The following is a 27228-nucleotide window of genomic DNA, read 5'->3' as shown; positions in this document are numbered from 1 at the left end:
GCTGGGTGGGGAGGGGCTGGTCACCCCGTGGTGCCCTTATAAAACTCAACGTGTAACCTACTCACGCCGGCTCATGCCCGCCCACACAGTCGAGCATATTTACGGAATACACCACGTGGTGGTGCCGCCGTTGACCCTGGCCATTGACCGAGCAGCCCAACGTTCCTACTACCAGCTCCCTCCGCAGGAGAATCTGTTATGTTATCTTATGGTTGTGCCTCTACGTGCCTTTGGCCTTGCTTTACATACCCTTTAACTCTCTAAACATTGGGCCTCGCTCTTTGGTCCTTTAGGTAAAGTCACGTAGTAGGTATAAAATAAATTAAATCCGCGACATTTCGGGCGCAACACAAGCGTCCGCCGTGAGGTGGGACAACCACAGCAAGAAAACAATTGCTGAAGTGGGCAAAAGGGCTGCTGTGACAAGAGGCTATGTAGGTAAGAGAGGGGTTTAGGAGCCAGGGAGGAGAGAGTGGAGGGGGTGTGGAGTAGGGGCAGTGGAGTGCTGCAAGTGAGTCACATCTAGATTGGGTCTTGCGTTTCATTATAAAGTTACATTTTCCGAAAGCGCACCAATCTGCTCTCATCCGCTTATTTTGTAAGTTTGATCCCAGGCGGCCTTCAGTTTTATGCGTGCCTCTTATGGCAGCCAGGATGCGTTCTTGATAAACGGAACACTTCGTGAAACAGCGCTGTAGGAGGTCATCATAACATGCTTCCAATGGAGATGCATTACCGAATGAGCATTGGTTTTCCTCTGTCCAAATATGAGCACTTTATTGGGGTATCAGTACCCGCCTTAATTATGATACTGTACACATGATAAATGTTTAGAGTTTTTATATGTATTTAAAACAAGTTCAATGGTTACAGACGTAAGAGTTATGCCTGTACATGTGTAGTGGGTTCTTTAAGACAGCGTAGAGACGAATCGGTAGAGGCAATGCTTATTTATTACAAAGGTGCTTAACACAATACAATACAGCCTTCTACTTGAAGGGGTAACGGCCCCTTCACCCGCTGCTGAGGAGGTACGGCTTCGGTCTAACTCGCCCTATTCCTGGGCTAGGGTCTCGGGGTCCTCCGGCTAAGGGGGTCCTAGGGGAGGCTAGTCTGACCTGACCCAGCCAAGGTACAGGTCTCGACCACTGGCCACACGGGACCCATCCCTGATAAGCCACCCACACAGACACACACTCACCTAGCCACCCAAACACTCAGTCACTCACTCACCTAGCCACCCACACAGTCACTCACCTAGCCACCCACACACTCAGTCATTCACTCACCTAGCCACCCACACAGTCACTCACCTAGCCACCCACACACTAAGTCATTCACTCACCTAGCCGCACACACACAGTCACTCATTCACGCACTCACCTAGCCACCCACACACTCACTCACCTAGCCACCCACACAGTCACTCATTCACTCACCTAGCCACCCACACACTCAGTCACTCACTCACCTAGCCACCCACACACTCAGTCACTCACTCACCTAGCCACCCACACACTCAGTCACTCATTCACTCACTCACCTAGCCACCCACACACACTCATTCACACACTCACCTAGCCACCCACACACACTCATTCACACACTCACCTAGCCACCCACACAGTCACTCATTCACTCACCTAGCCACCCACAGTCACTCACTCACCTAGCCACCCACACAGTCACTCATTCACTCACCTAGCCACCCACACACTCAGTCACTCACTCACCTAGCCACCCACACACTCAGTCACTCACTCACCTAGCCACCCACACACTCAGTCACTCATTCACTCACTCACCTAGCCACCCACACACACTCATTCACACACTCACCTAGCCACCCACACAGTCACTCATTCACTCACTTAGCCACCCACACACTCATACACTCAGTCACTCACCTAGCCACCCACAGACACAGTCACTCATTCACTCAGTGACTCATCTAGCCACCCACACAGTCACTCACCTAGCCACCAACACTCAGTCACTCACCTAGCCACCCACACACTCACTCATTCACTCACTTAGCCACCCACACAGACACTTAGTCACTCATTCAGTCACTCACCTAGCCACCCACAGTCACTCACCTAGCCACCCACACAGTCACTCATTCACGAAGTCACTCACCTAGCCACCCACAGTCACTCATTCACTCACTCACCTAGCCACCCACACACTCAGTCACTCACCTAGCCACCCACACACTCAGTCACTCATTCACTCAGTCACTCACCTAGCCACCCACACACTCATTCACTCAGTCACTCACCTAGCCACCCACACACTCAGTCACTCAATCACTCACCTAGCCACCCACACACTCAGTCACTCACCTACCCTATGCCCAACTTCCTTCATGTCTCCACGCTCATGTTCAATCGATTCCAGTTCGATGTCAAACATGCATCTCTCCATACTTTTATTTTCAAACACTGTTCTATTTTCTCTTGGGGTTTATATTTGCAAGCGTATTAACCTGCTAAATACACGCACTGTACAGAATGCCAACCCATGTTTTTCAATGGGATTTTCAATGAGTCGGGGTATATTTTTACCAGCCCCCCCCAAAAGGGTCTCTTTGGCATTTATTTCAGAGCTCTCCGTTATGAAATTAAATGGGCAATATTAGTGCCATGGGCTACAGCAAGAAAGGAGCATCACTCGTGGTGGGAGCAAAAACTTTGGCTATGAGCAAGTTGAGAACCCCCCCAAATTGTAAATTAATTGGAGCCGCTAAAGTTACGGCACCCGAGGACTGCCAAGTGAAATCTGGTTTGGGGCTCATGGACAAAATAGCAATGCACACGGCAGACAAACTCGGCAGGTTAAGGAGACTAATCATAATTATTTTAATTTCAACATTCTTCATTTCCACTGCGACCTTTAAAATCTTTCGGTGCAGTCAATATAGAAATCTAAATTAATCCTCCAAAAAATGACAACTAAAATGTAAACGCGTCAATTGCACTTTCGACCTATACCCACGGTTAACTTTCAACAAGAGTGATGGGACATTCACAAATAGTACACAAAGTGACAATGATGTTGACACCGACGTTCAATACGGCATGAAACATGTTGAGTTGTCTTCTATGAAGGCTGGGCAGTAGAGAAGCACAGTTTGAGGGTGTAGAGGTATGGAACATCTGAGAAAATAAAAACAGGGGAGCCACATGACGTCTTCACTGGAGCACACAAAAACTTAAAACAATGAAGCGATTCTTAGGAGGGTCTTTGTCGATGTCAACAAACTCGTTCAGGGAGCTAAGATAACGTTGAGTTGTGATAAGTGAAAGTGCTTGGCTATGTCAACTTTCAATTCCATTCTGTACATGCAAACAACGAAATCCAAATCGCCCATAAATAACAACCTGTTAATATATAATACAACAATCTACAACTGCTTTCGCTTCCTGCAATTTCACCCAAGGCTGCTAGGCAGCCAGTGTACACAGATGGTGCTATGGCAGTGGTTCTTAACCTGGGTTCGATCGAACCCCAGGGGTTCGGTGAGTCGATCTCAGGGGTTCGGCAGAGCCCCCGCCACGGAGGTCCGGACACACTTGAATTATTGTGTAAATTTGTGATGACACACACGGCCCGCTTGGCCATCACTGGCTGCAGATAATCATGCTACACTGCTTGGCCAATCAGCGCTGCGGGGAATTTAGTGCGTACTCAGTAGTCAATGTGTGACTGTTGTTGTCGTACGTCGTGTGATTTCTTTAATATTTTATCCATACTATGTCGGGCAAAAGAAGAAAGTGGTCGGACGAATATGTACAACATGGATTCTCATGTATCACGGAACGTGATGGGAGTGAGCGTCCTATCTGCATGATTTGCAACGCCAAGTTGAGCAACTCTAGTCTTGCACCGGCAAAACTAAAGGAACACTTCTTGAAGCTGCATGGAGACGGGGAATACAAGAACACAACACTTGCTGAATTCAGGGTGAAGAGAGCCAGATTCGATGAAAGGGCCACTCTGCCTGCTCTTGGATTTGTACCTGTTAACAAACCGATCCTGACAGCATCGTACGAAGTTGCTTACCTGATCGCAAAGCAGGGCAAGCCACACACCATTGGTGAAACACTTGTGAAACCAGCTGCATTAAAGATGGCGAATCTGATACTCGGAACAGCGGCCGAAGGTAAATTATCCCAAATTCCCCTTTCAAATGACACCGTCAGTGACAGAATAGAAGATATGAGTAAAGACATCTTGGCTCAAGTAGTCGCGGATCTGATTTCAAGCCCGGCAAAATTCAGCCTTCAACTCGACGAAACCACAGACGTTTCTGATCTAAGCCAGCTTGCTGTTTTTGTACGCTATGTGAAAGACGACATGATAAAAGAAGAGTTTTTATTTTGTAAGCCTCTTACAACAACAACGAAGGCAGCCGATGTGAAGAAGCTTGTGGATGACTTCTTCAGAGACAACAATCTTTCATGGGATATGGTTTCTGCAATTTGTACGGACGGAGCTCCAGTCATGCTGGGAAGAAAGTCTGGTTTTGGTGCGCTAGTAAAGGCCGATGCACCACACATCATTGTGACGCATTGTATTCTGCACAGGCATGCGTTGGCAACAAAAACCTTACCTCCAAAAATGGCAGAAGTATTAAAAACTGTGGTGGAATGTGTGAACTATGTGCGAAAAAGTGCTCTGAGGCACCGCATCTTCAGTGAGCTGTGTAAAGAAATGGGCTCTGAATTTGAGGTACTTCTGCTCCATTCTAATATTCGGTGGTTATCCCGGGGACAGGTGCTGAATCGTGTTTTTGCCATGCGTGTGGAATTAGCCCTGTTTTTGCAAGAGCACCAACACTGCCATGCAGATTGCTTCAAAAATCCTGAGTTCATTCTCATTTTAGCGTACATGGCTGATATATTCGCAGCTCTCAATCATCTCAATCAGCAGATGCAGGGTGGTGGAGTCAATATCATGGAAGCGGAAGAACACCTGAAGGCTTTTCAAAAAAAGCTACCGTTATGGAAACGACGAACAGAGAACAATAACTTCGCAAACTTCCCGCTTCTGGACGACTGTGCAAGTAAGATCGAAGATGTGTCTGGAATCGGAGATATTTCTGTATCCACGGAACTGAAGCAAACAATTGCCACGCACTTAGATGAGCTTGCAAAGTCTCTCGACGGATATTTTCCTACAAGAGAGTCATATCCAGCATGGGTGAGACAGCCGTTCACGTTTGCTGTTGAAACAGCAGATGTCAATGATGAATTCCTCGACTAAATCATTGAAATTCAGCAGAGCCAGGTTCAACAGCAACTCTTCAGAACAACAACGCTCTCAACGTTTTGGGTGTCGACAAATGAACAAGTATCCAGTTATTGCTAAGAAAGCCCTGGATTTTTTTATACCATTTGTTACAACATATCTTTGTGAGCAATCCTTTTCGAGGATGCTGGACATAAAAACGAAGAAAAGGAACAGACTTTGCTGTGAAAATGACATGAGAGTGGCACTTGCCAAGGTGAAGCCACGCATATCTGAACTGATCTCTCAAAGGCAACAGCAGAAGTCACATTGATTTCCAGGTATGTAATTTGTTGTGAGTTTATGCATTGTGTTGGTTTTATTCTTTGAACAAGGTAATGTTCATGCACGGCTCATTTTGTGTACCAGTAAAAAACATATCTATGTCTTGAATTTGAAAAAAATCACATTTTATTTTTCACTAAAGAGGGGTTCGGTGAATGCGCATATGAAACTGGTGGGGTTCGGTACCTCCAACAAGGTTAAGAACCACTGTGCTATGGTAATAACAAGCGCCCCCCCCAAATCTGAACATTAGGTGCTCAACAGAGCGTACGACCAAAGATTTGCCGATAATGCAGCACCGCTTCAATGTCATCGCACCAACACAAATGGCCAACACCCCACAACTTACTTGCGTTCTTCAGGGGGTGATGGTTAATGCACGCCAGAGCCTCCATGGCATCGTTCTTGGTCTCCCACTCCATCAGGCCGGACACGCTCCTATCGGCTGGACACGTGGATGGACCGTCGCTCATGGAGTCATTTGGGTCGTGTAAAACGCAACACCCTTCGCCATTTTGATTTAAAGCTTTCGTGACTGCAGGGATTCATATTCTTGGTTCTTTCGGTAAAGTCACCACCACGTAGAAGGGAAACAATAAAATAATAAAAATATAAAATAAAATTCTCACGACGTTTCGACTGCAACACAAGCAATCATCATCAGGTGTGAAAACCACAGCAAGAAAATTTTAAAAAAGTGGCGGTTATTTTTAACGTTAGCACCACGGAGAGCGATTTGGCAGTTGTTCAGATGGACGAGTCCATCTATGTTCTGAAAAGAGGAGGGGGGAGACGAAAATAATGGATGCGGTCTGAAAGCCACCGTAAGCGTGAACGATCAATTAAGACCCGAAATGGTTTATCAAATCCTTCCAATGATTGCTAAGCCAGAATCAATCTTCTCGGTTGAAATTGTCTGTGTTTGTATATATTTATTATTTTGTTGTTTCCCTTCTACGTGACTTTACCTAAAGAACCAAGAATATGAAACCCTTTGCCATGTTTAAAGGGTGGTGCCAGTCGTGGGTGAATTTCTGCAGCAGGAAGGCTTCAGTCCGATGCCTTGGCTACGCTAACACGGTCCAGTCAGCTTGGGCGCGAGTGAATAGCAAGGACTGCTCTCGGGAGAGAATTTCTCACAGGGTTTCTTGAGCATGGCCTCATAGCACACGTTGCAGATCATCTGGTGTCGTGCTGTAAATCAAGCGACGATTGCATGGAGAATACAGTACACGATTTATTCTGTGCCATGACACGTAAGATAAATAATAAACATACTTTGCGGGACTTACTTTTTCCAGAAAACACTTTGAAAGAGCGGGGCCTCGCAATCGACATTTCGTCGCACAGCTGCGGGGACAGAACGGGCGGCGTTCACGTTATAGTTGGTAACAGTTAACGTGCACCGGTAAAGCATTCGGGAGATGTCATTTTAATTGCAGGCACAAATCCCGTTGTCCATTTTTTAATTTACATTCGCCAGCTTTGGAGCAGTCTTTCAAAGTGCTCAGATTATTGTGAACACCAAGCATAGACTCAGGGGGAATGCAACCATTTGCAGAAACAATGTCCAAAGACTGAAATGTAAACCTTTCGAATACGAATATGAATCGTAATGTATTAAACAGGACAAATTAACGCGAGGTGTTGTCTAGTCTGTAACAAAAAAGTCCCTTTGGAACATCGACTGCATTATTTATACATCTTATGTTTTAAGCGCTGAAAGGAAACTACATTACACCATTTTACATTTGTCCCGTCACAGGAAACGTGTCATTGGCCACCACAAACTCCACAACATCAATAGGCTCATCTTAAAAACCCACGATTGTTTCATGTGCAAAATTTGGACTTGAATATTTATAAAAGCTTCACCTGGGAAAACTTTTAAAGAAACCGAACGCGCTCCCCTTCTGCGCTGCTGGCAGCAGGCTGAAGGGGCGGCGGGGGCACGAACCTGCGCGAACATCTCGGCCGTGATGTCCGTGGGCGCGTTGAAGAAGTGCAGCACCGCGGTGGGACGCTGGTTGCGGTTCTTCGCCGCCTTCTCGCTGTCGGCGTAGCGGTGGTTGTGAGAACCTGCGTAGTCCCTGTAGCTGTCGGTGCCGTCCGGCAGCTCGAACGCCTGGCCCGGCACAATCGACCGCTGCCTCGACACGCTGCCGAGACGAGGGCGGAAGGGAGGGAATAGCGCGAAGAAACTGTTTTTAGTTTTTATTTTATCACGTTCCAAATTTCACGTGCTCTTTGGTTCGATTCGGTAAAGTCACGTGGGTAAAAAATAAAATAACAAAAAATCACGACGTTTCGGCCACAACACAAGTGGCCTTCATCAGGTGAAGGGACCGGACTGTCCAGAGGACAGCGTTGGAGTGAAGACAGCAAGCCCAGGTCGCGTCCTTTAAGCTTGTGATCGCGGCATCTTTTGAGGAAGGTCAGCGTCTCGATGAGCTTTGACTTCTTGTCCCGTTGTCTGTTGAAAGCTCTAACAGATAGGTGAAAGCCCTCCCCGTAAAGCTTCAAATCTAGAATCCAAATTTCACGTTCGCTATTTCAATAAAGGCCCTCCCCGTAAAGCTTCAAATCTAGAATCTAAATTTCATGTTCGCCACTTCAATAAAGGCTCTGGACAGCAAGTCACCGGGGTCCTCGTGAGCTGTGACGAGTGTTTCGTTCACGGTATTCATCAGCTCTCTTTTTCACCGTCCTAAAATTTAGTCACTTGCACTAAATATTTACTAAAGTTGTCTTCTCTAAATGGAAAGCAGTATCCAATTACATTAACAGGATATGACGAGTTACATTTACCAATTTAACACGGGAACAAAAAGGCTCACCAGAGGTTGATTTTATTTCCAAAGATCTGAGACATATTGAGGTGAAAAACCGCCCTGTGCACGGCGTACTGATCTCCCATCTCGACCATGGCGGCTCCCGGCTTGCTCTTCAGGAACTTAACCTACAAAAATAACAACCCGTAAGACGGTTCAGCATCGCGCAATCTTGCACGAAAATATCTACAAGTTTCGTTGTAACGCATTGTTGAAATGTGAAGTGTTGGCCGAGGGGCCATTAGAAAACATGCACAAAGAACACTTCGCATTGGGTACATTTTTGTAAAGAAAATGACCAAATGTGTATGTTGTCAATCGGTGAACAAATTTGGTCGTGTGAATCTCCCACTTTATATAACACAATCAGCGCACGACGTGCACCACACGCGTGCGTACGCATTGCACCGCGGTTGAACCTTTGGAAGAAAAAAAACAGGGACTCATTTCAAAGCAGGTGCGCGCAACACCCAGCGAAGGCACCTTCTCCACGTCGCCGAAGAGGCAGAGGATGTTAAACACGCGGTCGCAGTTGAAGCGTTCGGCGTCCAAGTCGTACACAATGAGGACCTTGTTGTCGGCCTGCTGGTTCATCATGGCTTGCACGTGCTGGCCCTGGGTACCACCCTGGGGCCCAACCTGGTTGCCCATGCCTACTCCCATGCCCATTCCTCCCCCACCGCCCATGCCGTCGCGGCCAGATCCGTAGTCGACGCCCGGTGGTGGTGGCTGCTGGTGGCCTGTGACGCAAACACACAAGAGGGGGAAACGCATAGTGAACTAGCTGAAACTCTCTAAACTTCTCTGAAAAACAGATTTATGACAACCATCATCTTACACACGTGTGCCCTTTCCTATAAGGTCAGGTAACCCAGGAATCACCACTCTACTCCTTGGAGACACTGGAAAACATTGGTCCAGAAGACTCAGTTGCCTAGGGAATAGACTAAACTAGTTTTTATTTTAGGTTGAGGGCCACCAAGCTAGAGCTCTTATTCAGCATAGCTTGTTTTAAATACCCAATACATCTGATAGCTATTGGAAATATCGTCTCTTAAAACACAAAGCAACTCATACGTTGCAATTGTTAATCGCAAAAAAAGGTTTTTAGGATGCACCTTAACACTAATTCCAAATAAGAAATGTTCTCAACAGGCAGCAGGTTCTTTCAATCTGACAGCAAGCTGAAGGAAACCGAAATTATAGCATTCGCAACAAGGGGATTACCTCCACAGTCGCCACCACCGCAAGCGTGTGCTTTGGGATGGTCGCCAAGGAGAGACGTTTGCTTCGCTGGCATCATTGCATTGTCCTCTGAAAACAACAAAAAAAACGATCACCAAATTCACCCACGGGAAACATAAGCGCTCATTGCTGCACAAAATAAGGACAATCCAAAAAATGCATTCTGCACCCAGAACATTCACATGACCAACACATTAAGAAATTCCGGGCACACTCCACACGGGGGTGCGCTGCGTCTGTCGATAAAAACAATTGGCGGTATTTTTAAAATGCAGATTTCACATGGCGCAACATAAATAACGAGCACCATACAAAATACAGCGCGTAAAGAAACGCTCATCGCAAGAAGAAGAAAAAACAAAATTTATTGGAGGTGTACAGATGCACGCGACAAATTGTTCCGAGGTGCGGCGTCAGCGAGTGTCCGTGGTTGCCGCCTGCGATGCCCGCTCGTTTCTTACCCAGTCTACGCTTCGACGGGAACACAAAGTTGCCCAGAGTCGGGCGGCGGCTGACGACCCATCGCGAGGAGGATGCAACAGAAAGGCCGGCGCCTTCTTTCCTGCGCCAACAGCAGTCACGCTCGGCACAAATGGACCCCCCCGCGTTGTCCGTGCCACCGCACCTCTCGCTCTCCGGCGACCCTTTTTGGTTTGGGGCTTAAAATTGGGACGCTTGAAGTGGGCGACGGGGCCTTACGAACCTTTAAAATGAAAAAGATCGCCGCTTATAAACCGATGCGAAATGCGTTGTCTGGCATCAGCAATGTCAAAAGCCTCGTTTGCAAACAAAACTTTAGCAAGGCAGTCTAAACGTACGAGCGTGGAGGTAAATTCTCACCAACGGAGCGATTTTAAGCCCCAAACGCATCGGCACGCGTTCCGTTTGGCTTATTTCCAAGTCCCGTTCGCGGTGAATGCGGGCTTTCGTCGCTCCCGGCTTCTTCGCGGCGGTTCTGGTGCTTTGCCGGTCTGTCAGCGCCGTGTCCCCCGGTGCCTGCGGCTGGACGTGGGTTATCCGATGGCCTCTGCCAAGCGGCACGTGGCGGTTGCGGTGCAGCGGACGCGGCGTGCTGCGCTGCAGGCGTGGGGGGCGCGGGTCGGCCGTGCGTGTCACAGCGGCGGCGGCGTGTTGGTTGCTTGGTCCCCGGTGCCTCCCAAGTGCCGACGAGGATGTCGCCAATGTCGCCGTTCGTGTCGTCGCCGTTCACGTCGGTGGCTGTTGGCTGCCGGGCGCTTTATTGCTCGTGTGTTGCTTGCAAATTGCCTCCGTGTGCTTCTGTGTGCGGCAATGCTCGCAGATGCTCCTTGTAGCGTTGATGTTGGGAGTGAGGAAAATACTCTTCGAAGCGTTTACGGAAATTTGGTGATAAAATCAAACCGCACCGTGTCCCTAAAGCTCCCTTGATAAAGTGGCGAGACTTACCTCTTCGGAAACTAATATCTGTGCGTACACACAATGTATTCGGGACAAAGATACCATTTTCCTGTTCAGGTTCAATCGTACCAAATTAAAAGGGTTACTTTATAATAAGTGATATTTTCAATCGTAAATATCGGCTTTTCTGACATCCTCTAAGCTTCTCCGCTTAGTATCCAGACACCACATAATGCAGTCAAGGTTTCTCAACCCTACAAAATATAAAAACGCAACGTGCAATGTCCACCTCAAATATGCCAGTGAAAGTTGGCACCTACTTCTGATCCAACAGACACACACCCTGGTAAATCTAAATATAAAAGTAAAACCTTGGATTGCAAGTAACTTGGTCTGCAAGTGTTTTGCAAGACGAGCTAAAATTGTAAATAAATATTAACTTGATAAACGAGCGAGGTCTTGCAATACGAGCAGTGTACGTGTAGACACACTTTGTACTGCCGTGAGTCACGTGATCACACAACTGATAGACGAGTGCTTTGATGTACGAGCGCTTTGGATTACAAACACGTTCCCGGAACGAATTATGCTCGCAATGCAAGGTTTTACACTGTAGTGTAAAAATGCCCAGCCTTGATACACCCCGAACAACCGAGTACCCGCCTATGGGCCACATGCACTTGACGTTGGGAAAATCTTCAAAGCTGATCAAAATCTAAAACGCCACCAACTTAATGGCAATGTCTATCGCATGTCCAGTACCAGGGCAACAGCTTTAATGGTAACAAAAAAATTAATCCAATGGATTATTGAACACTCCAGCAGCCACATGCCTCCTTGTGAATCCTGTTCTTCACAACATTCACTTAAACTGCCACATTGTTGTGAAGGGTTAACTAGAAAAACAAAGTACACGGGCAGGAGTTTAAAACCAATCTGCCCAGAGTAAACTACGCAAGCTTAGCATGGGCTAAAAAAACACAAAGATTATTTAGTTATATGTTGCGCTAGCTGTTACTACCCGGCCGCCTTTGTCTCCCCACTGGCGATGTTCACACACCACAGCAGTTACTCGTTTGAGGCTGAGTCGACCTAGGGGAGGCCCAGGACCGGTTAAAATAATCGTCACCGGTGGTGGCGGTGAGCGGGAATCGAACTTGGGTCGCCGGGTTCGTAGCGCAGCGTAGCGCTAACCGCTACACTACGGGTCACGTGACAGATTTGACGTCACAGCTCACTTGCCGTGCAAAAAATAAATGCATTATCGAGCTCCCCCCCCCCCAAAAAACAAAAGTGTATTTGTGTAATGTTTGCACGGTGTACAGTCTGGAAAGTACCCACATGGCAAATTTCCAGTTTGTTGCATGTCGGGAAGTACGCTAAACATTTTGAACAGACACACATATTCACAACTTTGCCTTTTATATATGGAGAAGATAGGTATAAACGAAAATAACCTTGACCAGCTCTACACAATTGCAGTGATTGCATGATTGATACAAAAGAGGGGAATGGCGTTTCAAATAACTTCCTGTGACAACGACCAAGTTCTGTAGATTGTAAACAGTACACCAATGTGCTTCAAGATAACCAAGTGTCTGCAGGTGTGACATTTTTCTGCAACCAAAATCTCAAGTGCAGAAGCTGCATTATCCTCTTGAGAACACTCCAAACTTCCCCCTCTACTTGGCCACTGATCTTCAAGTATAACACGGCAAAGCCGGCCACGTACAGAAATAGTCAATGCCTGTTTCATCACGCCGTGCACACCCCCCACCCCTTGCGTTAAAAACGTCACCCCCCCCCCACACACCGAGGGCTCACCACCACCAGCTGTCGAGAGAGCGCGGCTCTGATATGCTCGATATTGGTCTTACCTTGCTTGAGGCCAGGGTTGGTGAAGTCCCAGGTCTCAGAGTCATTTTTAAACACATTCAGACGCATCGCCTGTAAAGAGGACACAGCAGGGGGAAAAGATAAACATTATTCGTGGCCAGCATATAGGGCATAGATGCTGGGAAAAAAATTATATAACTTTAGAACCTTCTTTGGTTCTTTCGGTAAAGTCTCCACGTAGAATGAGGATAAAAAAATAAAATAAAACAATGAAATTCTCACGACGTTTCGGCCACAACACAAGTGGCCTTCTTCAGGTGAAAGGAACAAACCTGTCGTCCCGACCTTGTGTTGTGGCCGAAACGTCGTGATAATTTTATTGTTTTATTTTATTATTTTATTCTCATTCTACGTGGTGACTTTACCGAAAGAACCAAAGAAGATTAATCCTTGCAGTCACGAAAGCTTTAAATCGAAACTTTAGAACCATTTAAAATTTACAAGCATAATTATTAAGCGGTCATTACCCCCGAGACAATTACGGCATGCAACTTGCGGTGAAGCCGAGGTACTTAACGCAACCCTTAACCTCCTGGGAGATGAATGAATAAGAGCTGCCACACGTAGGAAGTCAACGGGAAGCTAAACTTTCGCGCCGTACGTAGCAAAAGCGTGCTTATCGGAGTTGTGGGAAAACAGTGGCCTTCTGCCACCGGTTTTTTGTTTAAGATCAAGTGTTGATTATCCCTCTTCGTTAGAACAAGCTCCCTTCGTGTTTGCAGATAAAATCGCTATCCCTCGGTGACCTATTTAAATTCCAAACTTGTTTAATCGCACATAAGTTTGGCATGCTCTGCCTAACTCGGTATTATTTATTCGCGGTGTTCCTCGTGTACTGTAAAGCGTTAGCCTTGATCGTATACCTCAAAAATGTTGAAGTGCCATAACCCCGTTATGAAAATGATGCATTCGTTATTACTGTTCAGTAATTTTATTTCCTGCTAACAATGTAACATCTCTCCTCAGGTACTCTGCAGGTCTCGCAAAGCAGCCTATGGCTGAATGCTAATCACCCGTCACCAAATAAAATTGAATTAAAAACCAACTCTACCCTTCCCACTGGATGCGAATTTTCCACTAACTGGCTCAGGGCACTGGCTCAGATGAGAACCACGCTCACACGGTAATATCAATTGGGAAAAGTTTGACTTTAGACAACGGCAAGGATGCCCGTCATGCACAATGGGTTGTTGTAGGTTGTGGGGCTGTGTGGTGGGCAGCTGTAAAATCCATTGGGTGCATTGTATTTCTATGCTGCCACAATATATGCTACACTCCTTTACCCCGCACACAAGTCAAATAACCCCCACAACAGGCATCGAGTGCGGAAGCCCTCATCTAGCAATGAATTGCCGTGTGTATTCAGCATTATTTGCTCACCAAAGTGGTCAATTCAGAATATTAAATGAAATCTTTGGTCTGCGGGTGAAAAAACCCAGGTTGTGGTGCACACACTTGTGAATGTACAAAGTATCGGTTGTACTTGCCCTCGCATACTCCACTATAAGAGTACAGCAGCCCGAATAGATGTCCGCTCCATTCAGAGATGAGTTCGCTCTCTCGGCGCTCTCAACCGAAACAAACGTGGCCAAAAATTAAGGAAAACACGACCATTTCATTTTAAAAACAATACATTTAGCATCTCCAAAATAACACGTAAAATTACGTGAATGGCGGACATATCGTTACGGTTATGCATCTCGTTGAAAGGATATTCCACAAAGGCCTGCAGGCCATTCTTCCTGAAGATCACAATGCGTTGCAGAGGCCCAAATGGTTTGCAAATGTTGTAAAGCACATCCTGCAGGACCACATGGAGCACACAAACGCAGCGAGGTGATTTTGCACGCATTACCAAGTAAATTTGAAAAGCTTTTTTTCCAGTGAATTTTTAAGATCGAGCCATACAGGACATCAACGCTTTCCAAAATCAACATTAGGTCTATATATTGTTTTTTATTCAATGCCATTGGTAGACTTCAAAGCACAAACAAAAAACACGACTTCAATTGCCTCAAATGAACCAAAGGATCAATGTAATTTCCTTAGCAAAGCCATTCACTGTAATCCAAAACGGACATAATTTCACTCGTATAAATGAAACACGCGCGTGTGTGCATGGCACACCCGACAAACTATTCACACATTAATGTCCAGCTGCTGTAAGTGTAACAATGCCCACCGTGGTGATGGGGTAGATGGGGTTGAGAATGGTGAAGAGCAGGATGTGGTTGCTGTTGCCGTTGTCCCCCGGGACGCCAGGGCGCCAAAGCTTCTGGCTGGTAGAGAAGTTAAAGTAGGCCGGCTGCCCGCACACGTAGACGGAGCCCTTGGACGAGTAGTCGACGCAGCTGCGGGAGCTCTCCGGGTCTTCAAACTCCACCAGCGCCTGCCGCGTCTTGGGTATCATCACCACGTACAAACGAGTGCCGTTATTCAAAGATGTGGCCGACTTTAAAACGCGTGCCTGTTGTTGTTAATTTTAACCACGAGGTTGGTCTGCTCCAAGTCACCTCATTTGATCTCAAGAAATGTTTCAATGCATGCAACGGAGTGGAGACTGGTTGGATGCAGGTTAGATGCCACGTCCCATTTCAGTTTGGCAGTGTAGTACGTTGGAATTGAATGTACTGTAAGAATATAATTATATTTAAAATACATCTTGAGGGTAATGTAGTCTTCTTCTGTCGATGTATCACCTGACAAACGAAGCCTCTTCAAACGTACATAAACAAGGTACGTGTGTGCACCATTTCAATACGAGATATTAATTTTTAACACGGTTACTAATCACAGTTGAACGTGTGCTGCTTTTGTCAGACGGCACAACAAAAGCAGCAGTGGCACTTTAATTCGGAGGGAATTCGTGACTTGGGGAAATTGAAGAACAAACGGTTTTTGTTTCCATTTAAAGCTTTCGTGACTGCAAGGATTCATCTTCTTTGGTTCTTTCGGTATAGTCGCGTAGAATGAGAATAAAATAATAAATTAATTTAAAAACACAAAATTCTCATGACGTTTCGGCCACAACACAAGTCGCCTTCATCAGGTGAAGGGACGAGACTGTCCCATTTCAGTTTGGCAGTCTCGTCCCTTCACCTGATGAAGGCCACTTGTGTTGTGGCCCGAAACGTCGTGAGAATTTTATCGTGTTATTTTAATTTGTATTAATTTATTATTTTATTCTCATTCTACGCGGTGGTGACTTTACCGAAAGAACCCCAAAGAAGATGAAGTGGTTTTTGGTTGGTCACTTCAGGCTGGCAAGGCCCCGAGTAAGCCACGCACGGCGTCGCCGATCACGCCGTGACGTGGGCAACGCCGCGCCCTCTCGTCCGCCGCATAACGCGGCCACGACTTTTTATTTACGGAAGTGGTTCTTGAGCTTTAACCTGCAGCCTTGCCACCCCCCCTTTGGTTCTCAATATATATATTTTTTAAAACGTACAATATTTATTAATTTAGAGGTTTGATGGAACAAAGTAGCGGTGCGTACGTGCCCGTGCTCAATGTGTTTCGATGGATTTACCTTGTTAAAAAATAATCTGGCACGTCTTGCACCCCCAGAAAGGGCATCTCCCACCCCGTGCTTAAGAACCATCGAGTATTTTCGTGTTATGCAATTTCTTGAGTTATTGAACCGAAAACCGGTAATACTCGAATTTCCAAGGTCTACGTTCACTCCACGTCCGCAAACACCACCACCACAACAATAATAACAATAATAATAACACCAATAACAATAATAATAACTATAATAACAATAATCTTTGTTTTTTTTCGGTAAAGTCACGTATAAATAAGAAATAATAAAATTACATAATAGCGCACGACGTTTCGGTTGCAACACAAGCAGCCATCATCAGGTACAGAAGAGCTAAATTTAAGAGAGAGGGGAAACACATAACCCCAGATGTATATACAGACACCCAAGTAGGGGGGAACTAACACCGACACAATAGGGGACACAGAGAGAGAAGCATACCAAACAGACAAGAGTTTAGCAGAATTTGGAAACCAAATAAAGCAACACAGACGGTCGGTCAAAACACAATTAACGCAAAGCCTGGTTGATTACGTTATTTCAAAGATTGCTAAATTGCAAGTTAAGTATGAAATTTAAGATACAGACGGCACACACACATAGACATTCAAGTAGAGCGGACCAGCACAGGTACAAGCACACAGTGAAGTCGCCTTAAATAGGCAGAGAAGGCAAGGCTGAGAGGCAATGGGACATATTAGCATGAGAAGGCAAGGCTGAGAGACAATGGGACATTTTAGCATGAGGTATGCATAGAGCAAAGTGGAGCACGGCAGCAAACATTCGGAAGCACCAAGACCGACACACAGGCAGAGACAGCACAGAGAAACAAATCCAAGCACAGACACAAAGGCAGATACACAAGCAGAGACAACACACAGACAACACAAGACAACACAAGGACAGACACAAAGATACAGACCTTATACCTCCCCGTAGAGGCGGTTTAAACTTGGTTCAAAGCTTTCGTGACTGCAGGAATTAATCTTTGGTGTTTTCGGTAAACAACAATAATAATAATACAGCTTCCTTCCCCATGCGGGCAACGGTCACCACCGACTGGTCACCTGACTAGGCCAAAGTACCGCACGGCCTCCACGAGGTCCGACTCGAGGGCTGTGTCTGAGAGTCCCCGCACGTGAACCACAGCCGACGGTGGGGGCTTGTGTGGGTCCTCAAACGTGTCCTGTGCACGTCGGCAAGGAAGCAAACTCAACACGACTATTGTGCAAAGCTGTTGTTTCCTCCTATACCGAGAAGACAGTTTTCAGTTTCATTTATTTGGTATAGCCCTGTGAGCCATTTGGCTCTTGAATCGGGTGCAACCGCAACAAACAAAAACATGAACAGGAAAAACATCTTAAAGTGACTTTGTGTGACTGTGCAAACAAAAAATCCAGGAAAAAACAGCAAAATAATCCTTGAAATAGCACCGTACACCAACGCTGTGTGCAAAAATCCCAGTGGGATGCAAGTCAAACAACAACAACCACAAGACAACTAAGATTAAAGCCATCAGTCTAACTCCGTACTACAACAAAACAATCATGGCCAAACCATAAAACTTTTTCAAAATCACCAAAATAAAGCCACGGCTAACATCGCCGGCAAGTGATATCGGAGCAGATGCAGACACTTGCATTAAAGGGCTTTTTAAATCTGCATCCGTTTGGCAAAAAATGGCCATAGCTCAGTGCCATCATTTCAGTAATCGCTAAGAACGTTCGCGAGTTTAACTTTCAATCTAAACGGCCCTCGAGTTACAAACTCTGGAACTCGCATCCCCCACCGCCAGGTGCGCTTTTGTAGATGCTGTAAAGTTTTATTCCGCAAAGTTTTTAATCACATTGGGGAGGGTCGAAGAGCTTCCCCACGACGCTATCGCGTGGGACATTTAACATATCGGTATTTTAACTTAATTAGTATTTTAACTTTTGATTTAAAGCTTTCGTGACTGCAGGGATTAATATTCTTGGTTCTTCCGGTAAAGTCACCACGTAGAAGGGAAACAATAAAATAATAAAAATATAAAACAATACAATTCTCACGACGTTTTGACTGCAACACAAGAAGCAATCATCATCAGGTGTGAAAACCACAGCAAGAAAATTTGAACAAAAGTGGCATTTTTTTTAACGTCAGCACCACGGAGAGCGATTTGAGAGTTTGTTCAGATGGACCAGTCCATCTATGTTCTGAAAAGAGGAGGGGGGAGACGAAAATAATGGATGCGGTCTGAAAGCCACCGTAAGCGTGAACAATTAAGACCCGAAATGGTTTATCAAATCCTTCCAATGATTGTTAAGCCAGAATCTATCTTCTCGGTTGAAATTGTCTCTGTGCTTGTATATGTGGATAGCCTCATGAACGAATTTCTCCTGGTAGGCAATGTTTTTATTCGTGGTCCGCCAGGAAGTGTCTGTGTTGTTGGCCTGACTAGATGTGCTTCACATAATGTTGTTTCAGGTTTGTTGAATTCTCGTCTCTCATCTTTTGCTGTATTTACCTCCGTGATTTGTTCTTGACACCTGATGAAGATCGCTTGCGTTGTGATCAAAACGTCGTGATTGTTTTTTGTTTTAATATAATTTTATTGTATTTCTACATACGTGACTTTACCGAAAAAAACAATGAGTAATGTTTTTATTGTTTCATATTTTTTTATTATTTTAGTTCAGTGCAAAGAGAATACCCACCCTTAGAAGAGAAAACGCCGTATAAAAAAATTACACTGGAAATAGCCCAAAGTGTTAACGAACACGAAATCCACGTTTACCAAAACGCGTTTTACTGAACGTAAGCAGAGCCTAGCGATGCTGTGGTCCGCGTGGTCCATCCCCAACACCAACAACGAGAAGCTCTTCGCAACGGCACTGGAATCTGCGAGTTACAAAGCTAAACAATCACGTTAAATAATATAAACACGGCTGGTGGTGGTGGTGGCACGTCGCCTGAGTGAAGCCTCTGGCCCAGGCCTCACAACGAGGCTCTGGGCGAGGAGGAGTAAAAGAAACATCTTCTCGTTATAAAAACACCTCGTCAAGTCGCTCGTCACTGACGCTCACCATCGCGCCCGCCTGGACGCGGTCGTTGCCTTCGCCATTGACTCCCAGGCGCTTGGCCGCGTGCCGGGCGGCGGAGGCGGCGGCGGTGGTCAACATCGTGATGGCGTGGAGCGCCGGAGGGAATCGATTCGCGATCCTGTCGCAAAAAAATCGACGCCTGCGCGGATCGCCGAGCGTCAGCGGCAGCAGCGGGCGGCGGCGGCGGGGCGATTCCAACGCGTGACATCGATTCTCGGATCGATGTGTCCTCTGGCGATGTTCGCGCGGCTTGGTGTGACCCCACAGCCACTCGTCACGTGACGCCTCTCTCGGCCGACTGGGGCCGGCGACGGAGATCTGAAGCAGTCGTGGGCCTCCCCCTAGGTCGGACTCGGACTACATAATTAAATTTGATTAAATTTTTATAATATTAAATAAATAATAATAAATGATTAAAATAATCAAATTAGATTATTGTAAAATCATAATAAATAAATAAAACGAAATTTTTTATAATCAAATTTGATTGCTTTTAAATAAGAATAAGTACATAAAAAACAAATTTGATTATTTTTAAAATGAGATTAAATAAATAAAAATGTATAAATTAAAATAATAAAATTTGATTATTTTAAAATAATAAATAAATATACATTATAAGTTAAAATAACAATTGGATTATTTTAAAATAATAATGAATAAATAATAAAATAATTGACCAATTTCTATTACTTTTACATAATAAATCAAGGCAGGAATATTTAATTAATAATTTAGCCTTTCTTTATAACAAAATTTTAATATTTTAAAATAATAAAAAATAAAACTTACAAATAATCACATTTGAGTATTTTAAATAATAAATATATAAAATTTCCTTTCAAATTTTACTAATCAAATTTGATTATTTTTAAATAAAAATAAATAAATATAAATATTCAAATCTGATTATTATAGAAATTAAAAAAGAGGGATGGCATTGTCATCCTCTCAGCCGACAAGGTCAATGCCACTGTCATCATGGATAAAATACAATATAACAACAAAATTCAAGAATTACTCATCAATGGTAGCTATACAAAAATAAAAAGAGATCCCACCAACAGCCTCGTCATACAAACCAACAAAATCATTTCTGATTCAACCGCATTAATTGATCAAACCAAACAGTTCTCGTTGAAACCTTCTACTGCCAGGCCACCAAGATTATGCGGCTTACCAAAAATACATAAAGTAGATTCACCCCTTCGTCCCATCGTCTCTACTACAGTGAGGGAAAAAAATATTTGATCCCCTGCTGATTTTGTACGTTTGCCCACTGACAAAGAAATGATAAGTCTATTATTTTAATGGTAGGTTTATTTGAACAGTGAGAGACAGAATAACAACAACAAAATCCAGAAAAAACGCATGTCAAAAATGTTATAAATTGATTTGCATTTTAACGAGGGAAATCAATATTTGACCCCTCTGCAAAACATGACTTAGTACTTGGTGGAAAAACCCTTGTTGGCAATCACAGAGGTCAGACGTTTCTTGTAGTTGGCCACCAGGTTTGCACACATCTCAGGAGGGATTTTGTCCCACTCCTCTTTGCAGATCTTCTCCAAGTCGTTAAGGTTTCGAGGCTGACGTTTGGCAACTCGAACCTTCAGCTCCCTCCACAGATTTTTGATGGGATTAAGGTCTGAAGACTGGCTAGGCCACTCCAGGACCTTAATGTGCTTCTTCTTGAGCCACTCCTTTGTTGCCTTGGCCGTGTGTTTTGGGTCATTGTCATGCTAGAATACCCATACACGACCCATTTTCAATGCCCTGACTGAGGGAAGGAGGTTCTCGCCCAATATTTGACGGTACATGGCCCCGTCCATCATCCCTTTGATACGGTGAAGTTGTCCTGTCCCCTTAGCAGAAAAACACCCCCAAAGCATAATGTTTCCACCTCCATGTTTGACGGTGGGGATGGTGTTCTTGGGGTCATAGGCAGCATTCCTCCTCCTCCAAACACGGCGAGTTGAGTTGATGCCAAAGAGCTCCATTTTGGTCTCATCTGACCACAACACTTTCACCCAGTTGTCCTCTGAATCATTCAGATGTTCATTGGCAAACTTCAGACGAGCATGTATATGTGCTTTCTTGAGCAGGGGAACCTTGCGGGCGCTGCAGGATTTCAGTCCTTCACGGCGTAGTGTGTTACCAATTGTTTTCTTGGTGACTATGGTTCCAGCTGCCTTGAGATCATTGACAATATTCTCCCGTGTAGTTCTGGGCTGATTCCTCACCGTTCTCATGATCATTGCAACTCCACGAGGTGAGATCTTGCATGGAGCCCCAGGCTGAGGGAGATTGACAATTCTTTTGTGTTTCTTCCATTTGCGAATAATCATACCAACTGTTGTCACCTTCTGACCAAGCTGCTTGGCAATGGTCTTGTAGCCCATTCCAGCCTTGTGTAGGTCTACAATCTTGTCCCTGACATCCTTGGAGAGCTCTTTGGTCTTGGCCATGGTGGAGAGTTTGGAATTTGATTGATTGGTTCTGTGGACAGGTGTCTTTTATACAGGTAACAAGCTGAGTTTAGGAGCACTCTTTTTAAGAGTGTGCTCCTAATCTCAGCTCGTTACCTGTATAAGGCACCTGGGAGCCAGAAATATTTCTGAGAGGGGGTCAAATACTTATTTCCCTCATTAAAATTCAAATCAATTTATAACATTTTTGACATGCGTTTTCCTGGATTTTTTTGTTATTCTGTCTCTCACTGTTCAAATAAACCTACCATTAAAATTATAGACTGATCATTTCTTCGTCAGTGGGCAAATGTACAAAATCAGCAGTGGATCAAATACTTTTTTCCCTCACTGTATCAACTTCCCCACCTACAAACTGGCTCGTTTTCTGTCTGAAATCATGTGGTCTTTCACTGGAAAAACCACCTCTGCGGTACAAAATTCTACTCACCTGGTATCTACAATCGCGAGTATTTCCATGTCCCCAGACGACCTGCTTGTCAGTTTTGATGTATTCTTAGTTCTTTCGGTAAAGTCACGTTGAAGGGAAACAATAAAATAATAAAATATAAATAAAACAAAAACAAAAATTCTCACGACGTTTCGACCATAACACAAACGGTCGTCGAATTTTGTTTTATTGTTTTATATATTTTTTTATTATTTTATTGTTTCCCTTCAAGGTGACTTTACCGAAAGAACTAAGAATATGAATTACTGCAGTCACGAAAGCTTTAAATCAAAATTTAGTTTTGATGTAGTTTCCTTATTCACCAAAGTTCCTGTACCTGACACCATCGCAATCATTGAAGACTTGGTTCATCAAGGAATAAACACTGAGGTACCCCCCCTGGTGAGACACTGCTTAACCAATACATACTTCACTTGGAATGGAACTTTCTACAAACTGAGGGCACCCCAATGAACTCCCCCCTATCTCTGGTTGTAGCCAACATTTTCATGGAGAAATTTGAGACTGACGCCATCCAGACTGCCACTCTGCGCCCAACCTTATGGAAGAGGTACGTGGATGACACTTTTATCATCTGGCCACATGGCCGGCCTGCTCTAGACCAATTCCTCGACCACATTAATTCCATACACCCAGCCATCAGATTTACCATGGAAGTCGAAAAAGATGGCAAGCTACCTTTTTTTTGGATTTCCTAATAAAAAAGAGACCTGATGGTTCAATGAGCCACTCTGACTACAGGAAACTATCCATACGGATGCTTACCTGAAACCGGATTCCCACCACCATCCATTCCAGAAGAATTCCCTGATCAAGACTCTGCACCATAGAGCCCAATGCATATCTGACCAGGAACACATAGCCAGTGAACTCAAGCACGTACACCAAGCTCTTAAGGCTAATGGTTACTCCGACTACACAATCCGCAAAGCTATCACTCCAACCATGAAGAAGGACCCTCTTGAGGAGCCTTTCAAAACCATCACTTTACCCTACATTGCGGGGATCACAAAAAAGATCTCCAAAATCTTGAATAAACACAAGATCCAGGCCTGATTCAACACATTACATAAAGCCGTGATCTGGTTCCATCTGTAAAAGATGTGATTTCGAAAATACAGTACACTGGCGTCTACAAACTAAGTTGCCTCTGTGGTAGTAGTTATATTGGAGAAATCAAACGACATGTCTCGGTCCGCATTCGTGAACACAAAGCAGACCTGAAACATGGTAGGACCAACACCTCGGCCGTGGCAGATCATTGTTATAATTCAGTAGGCTCACATGACATTGACTTCTCCAAGACAGAGGTTCTTTGTAAGCCATCTGGCTACCATGAGAGATTCGTTCATGAGGCTATCCACATATACAAGCACAGAGACAATTTCAACCGGGAAGATGGATTTTGGCTTAGCAATCATTGGAAAGATTTGATGAACCATTTCGGGTCTTAATTGATTGTTCACGCTTATGGTGGCTTTCAAACCGCATTCCATTATTTTCGTCTCCCCCCTCCTCTATTCCTAACATAGATGGACTCGTCCTTCTAAATAAACTGCCAAATCGCTCTCCGTGGTGCTAACGTTAAAAAAACCCGCCACTTTTTTCAAAATTTCTTGCTGTGGTTTTCACACCTGACGACGATTGCTCGTGTTGCAGTCGAAACGTCGTGAGAATTTTATTGTTTTATATTTTTATTATTTTATCGTTTCCCTTCTACGTGGTGACTTAACCGAAAGAACCAAGAACATGAATTCCTTGCAGTCACGAAAGCTTTAAATGAACATTTATTTTTACTTCGTTAACACCTTTCACTTTCGCACGCCGCTAATTTTTTGCGACGAGAGGTTTTATTACCATAGGTGACACGTGCAGTGGGCCCAAGACGAGGCGAGACGCTTCACTAGAGGCAACACGTTTATTCAACAAGGGAACCACAGCACAGAGGGGTTACGACCCCTCACAGCCGATAACCTCAGGAGGCAGTCCCTCCACACTACGGTGCCCTTACTCTGGTTCTAGCGCTAACCCTACACTGGTTATGTCTGAACCCGACCCTAGCCAGGGTCACTGGGCTCTTCGCTTCAGGGTCTTCAGGGTCTTCAGGGTAGCGCTCAGAGTCTTCTTCAGAGCTTCAGGTGGACGAGGACCACCAAACCCGTTCAGGGGTCCGGCTTTTATTCCCGTTCCAGGGTCTCTCCGCCCCTGGCCAAGCCTTATGGAACTCTCTAGGGGGCCCTGGAACATCCCCCAGCTGGGGTCTGGGGGCCCAGTTCGTCCCACCTGGTCTGTACACCACCCCCTGTTGACGCATGTCCGCTATTACAGGTCAGCTCCCGTGGTAATACGCATACAGCCCAACAATGGCGCTACATCCCCCCCCCCCCCCCCCCCCCTTGTAGCATCCAGGCGTCTGCTACGTTCGCAGGAAGCCCTAGACGCATGCACGAATATGCTCAAGGTGCCATGTCGTACGTTCGAGCGTATGGATGTCCCCGACTTATTTATTACCTTTACATGTAATCCAACTTGGCCTGAGATAAAACAAAAAAATTATAAAAACTTTCATTCGGCCAGACACCCAGCCGTCGATACAACTTCACAGCCAGGGTGTTCAGACAAAAGCAAGTCAAATTCATCGAGAGCATTCACTGAGAGTCGTGTTTTTTGGAGAAACAAGATGCTGGATGTACTCAACTGAGTGGCAGAAGCGAGGACTTCCACATCATAGGGGTTTCCCCTTTTTTTCTGGCAACAAAACTGAAACCTTTTGGCGTCCTCTGCTCGAGCACCAATTGGGTCGAGGCTCTCAAGAAAGCCGTCCCTTGGTGTGGACCAATCGGTTTCAAGGACAATGCCAATATATTATCATAGTGCGTGTGTTTTGTTTGCATTTTGACTGCAGGTATTGTGGTTAATGCTGTAACATGAATCCTTGTAAAAAGGTTTCAGTTTTGTTACCAGAAAAAATGGGAAAACCCCTACTATTATTATATTTTGGTACTGCCAAAGGAGGTCTAATGATGTAGATGACTTCCCCACGCTCATATTTTAATCTGGCTGAAAGAAAAAAATTCATCCAAACCAAATCGATGTTATATCTGCCAAGTTTACAAATCCAGAGGAAGACCCAAAATCTGTTTGCAGTAGTGACCGCAAATATGATTCATGGACCATGCGGAAACCTTAATGTCAATGCAGCAGCATGTATGAAGGACATAGAGAGCAGCAAGAAATATCCGAGACAATTTATTAAAGACACACAAACTGGAGATGATGGATATCCTCGCTATAGAAGGCGAGCTCCATCAGACGGTGGATACACAGCAAGACTGAAGATTAGAGGCAACGCGGAAATCGAAATGGACAACAGGTGGGTTGTTCCGTATTCTCCGCTTCTTTCTAAAATGTTTCAGGCATAGATGTGTTGACCACGCTCCACATCCTCCAGTCAGTGTGTGTATCATGGTGTGTGTGTCAGTGTGCTGAGGGAGGGTGGCGTTTGTGCACAGACTGCCCTATTTGACATCATAACAGTCTGGACCACTGGACGGGTTCCGCAGGATTGGAAGGATGCCCTGGTGGTCCCCCTTTTTAAGAAGGGGGACCGCACAGACTGTAACTGCAGGGGCATCTCACTCCTCAGTGTGCCGGGAAAGGTCCTGGCAAGGATTATTCAGCATCGCCTTGCCAGGCACGCTGAGGAGAGGCTTGCGGAGCCCCAACGCGGTTTCAGGAAAGGGCGGTCCTGCACAGATGCCATATTTTCTGTCCGTCTGCTACAGCAGAGGTGTAGGGAATTCCAACAAGACCTACATCTCTGCTTTATTGACCTGGTCAAGGCCTATGATACCATCAGTAGGCCTGGGCTCTGGGTCGTTCTTCGTGCTTTTGGAGTACCTGACCCTCTGCTCACGATCATTAAGGACCTTCATGATGGTGAGCGGGCCCGGGTAAAACTACGTGGCCGGGAGTCAGAGCCATTCCCTGTACACCTTGGGGTGCAACAGGGATGTCCTCTGGCTCCCACATTATTTAACATCTATTTTGACCACGTAGTTCGTGAAGCCTTCAATAGCTGTACCGGGGGAATCTCCATATGGTACAGATATAATGGGAGGCTAATCGATGCCCGGGTGCGGTCAAGGGATGGCTCCCTATTGCTCAACCACGTTATGTATGCTGATGATTTGGTAATAGCTGCTCAGTCAGAGGAGGAGTTGGAGACGCTGCTGCTGAGACTGGAGCGTGCCACTAAGAGGTGGGGCCTTACCATCAGCCCCACCAAAACTAAGCACCTGCCTGGGTATTTTGTACCATCGGACACTCCACCCCCACAACTCCCAATCGGTTATGGGGCAGTTGTGGAGAGAGTGGAGAGTTTCCCATACCTGGGCAGTGTGCTTATGACTGGCTCCAGTTTAACAGCAGAGATCTCACTCCGAATCAGTCGAGCGGCAATATCTTTTCATCGGTTGCGTAACGCTGTGTGGAAGCTACCTGGTCTGTCGCTCCGCACTAAGCTTCAGGTCTTCTCGGCCACGGTCATTCCCTCCCTTCTCTACGCTTGCGAAACGTGGACCCCCCTAATGGAACATCTTCGCCGGTTAGAAACATTTAGGCTGGCCTGCCTACGATCCATCCTGGGTTTAACCAGACTGGATTGTGTGAGGAGCTCACAAATCCTTGAAAGATCTGGGCAGGGTCCCATCGGTGAGCTCCTCTGGCAGGCAAG

The 27228-nt window shown here is 45.4% G+C and overlaps 1 protein-coding gene across 5 annotated transcripts; it reads right to left on the bottom strand.

Annotated features, from left to right (window-relative positions):
- Positions 1-2414: 2414 nt before the first annotated feature.
- On the bottom strand, positions 2415-19680 carry LOC142917127 (heterogeneous nuclear ribonucleoprotein L-like). 5 transcript variants are annotated; one of them, XM_076061823.1, is made up of 12 exons: positions 19506-19680; positions 15109-15324; positions 14642-14727; positions 14414-14510; positions 12908-12977; positions 9636-9722; positions 8892-9148; positions 8415-8536; positions 7535-7736; positions 6870-6927; positions 5927-6022; positions 2415-3158 (listed from the first exon to the last, which is right to left on the bottom strand). In XM_076061823.1, the coding sequence occupies exons 1-12, from the start codon at positions 19629-19631 to the stop codon at positions 3103-3105; spliced, it is 1473 nt and encodes a 490-aa protein (XP_075917938.1). In that variant the 5' UTR covers positions 19632-19680; the 3' UTR covers positions 2415-3102. The 5 variants fall into 5 exon arrangements, with proteins under 5 accessions (XP_075917938.1, XP_075917939.1, XP_075917940.1 ...); XM_076061824.1 differs by having other exon boundaries at positions 19536-19679; XM_076061825.1 differs by lacking the exon at positions 5927-6022.
- Positions 19681-27228: the final 7548 nt, after the last annotated feature.

Source organism: Petromyzon marinus, unplaced genomic scaffold (assembly GCF_048934315.1).
Source record: "Petromyzon marinus isolate PM22_M1 ecotype Great Lakes invasive population unplaced genomic scaffold, UKy_Petmar_22M1.pri1.0 PM_G_Scaffold_42, whole genome shotgun sequence".
NCBI classification, from domain to species: Eukaryota; Metazoa; Chordata; class Hyperoartia; order Petromyzontiformes; family Petromyzontidae; genus Petromyzon; species Petromyzon marinus.
The sequence above is the reverse complement of the archived record's forward strand: the minus strand, read 5'-3'. Positions and strand labels throughout refer to the sequence as shown.

What these genes read in the sequence shown, in the direction of transcription:
- LOC142917127 (XM_076061823.1), bottom strand. Translation starts at nt 19,631, where the DNA reads ATGTTGACCACCGCCGCCGCCTCCGCCGCCCGGCACGCGGCCAAGCGC. An exon ending in GTGACGAGCGACTTGACGAG is followed by an intron (nt 15,325 to 19,505) that starts GTGTTTTTATAA and finishes ATGATACCCAAG; the next exon opens with ACGCGGCAGGCGCTGGTGGA. An exon ending in CGGTGGTGGCGACTGTGGAG is followed by an intron (nt 9,149 to 9,635) that starts GTAATCCCCTTG and finishes TTTGCGTCACAG; the next exon opens with GCCACCAGCAGCCACCACCA.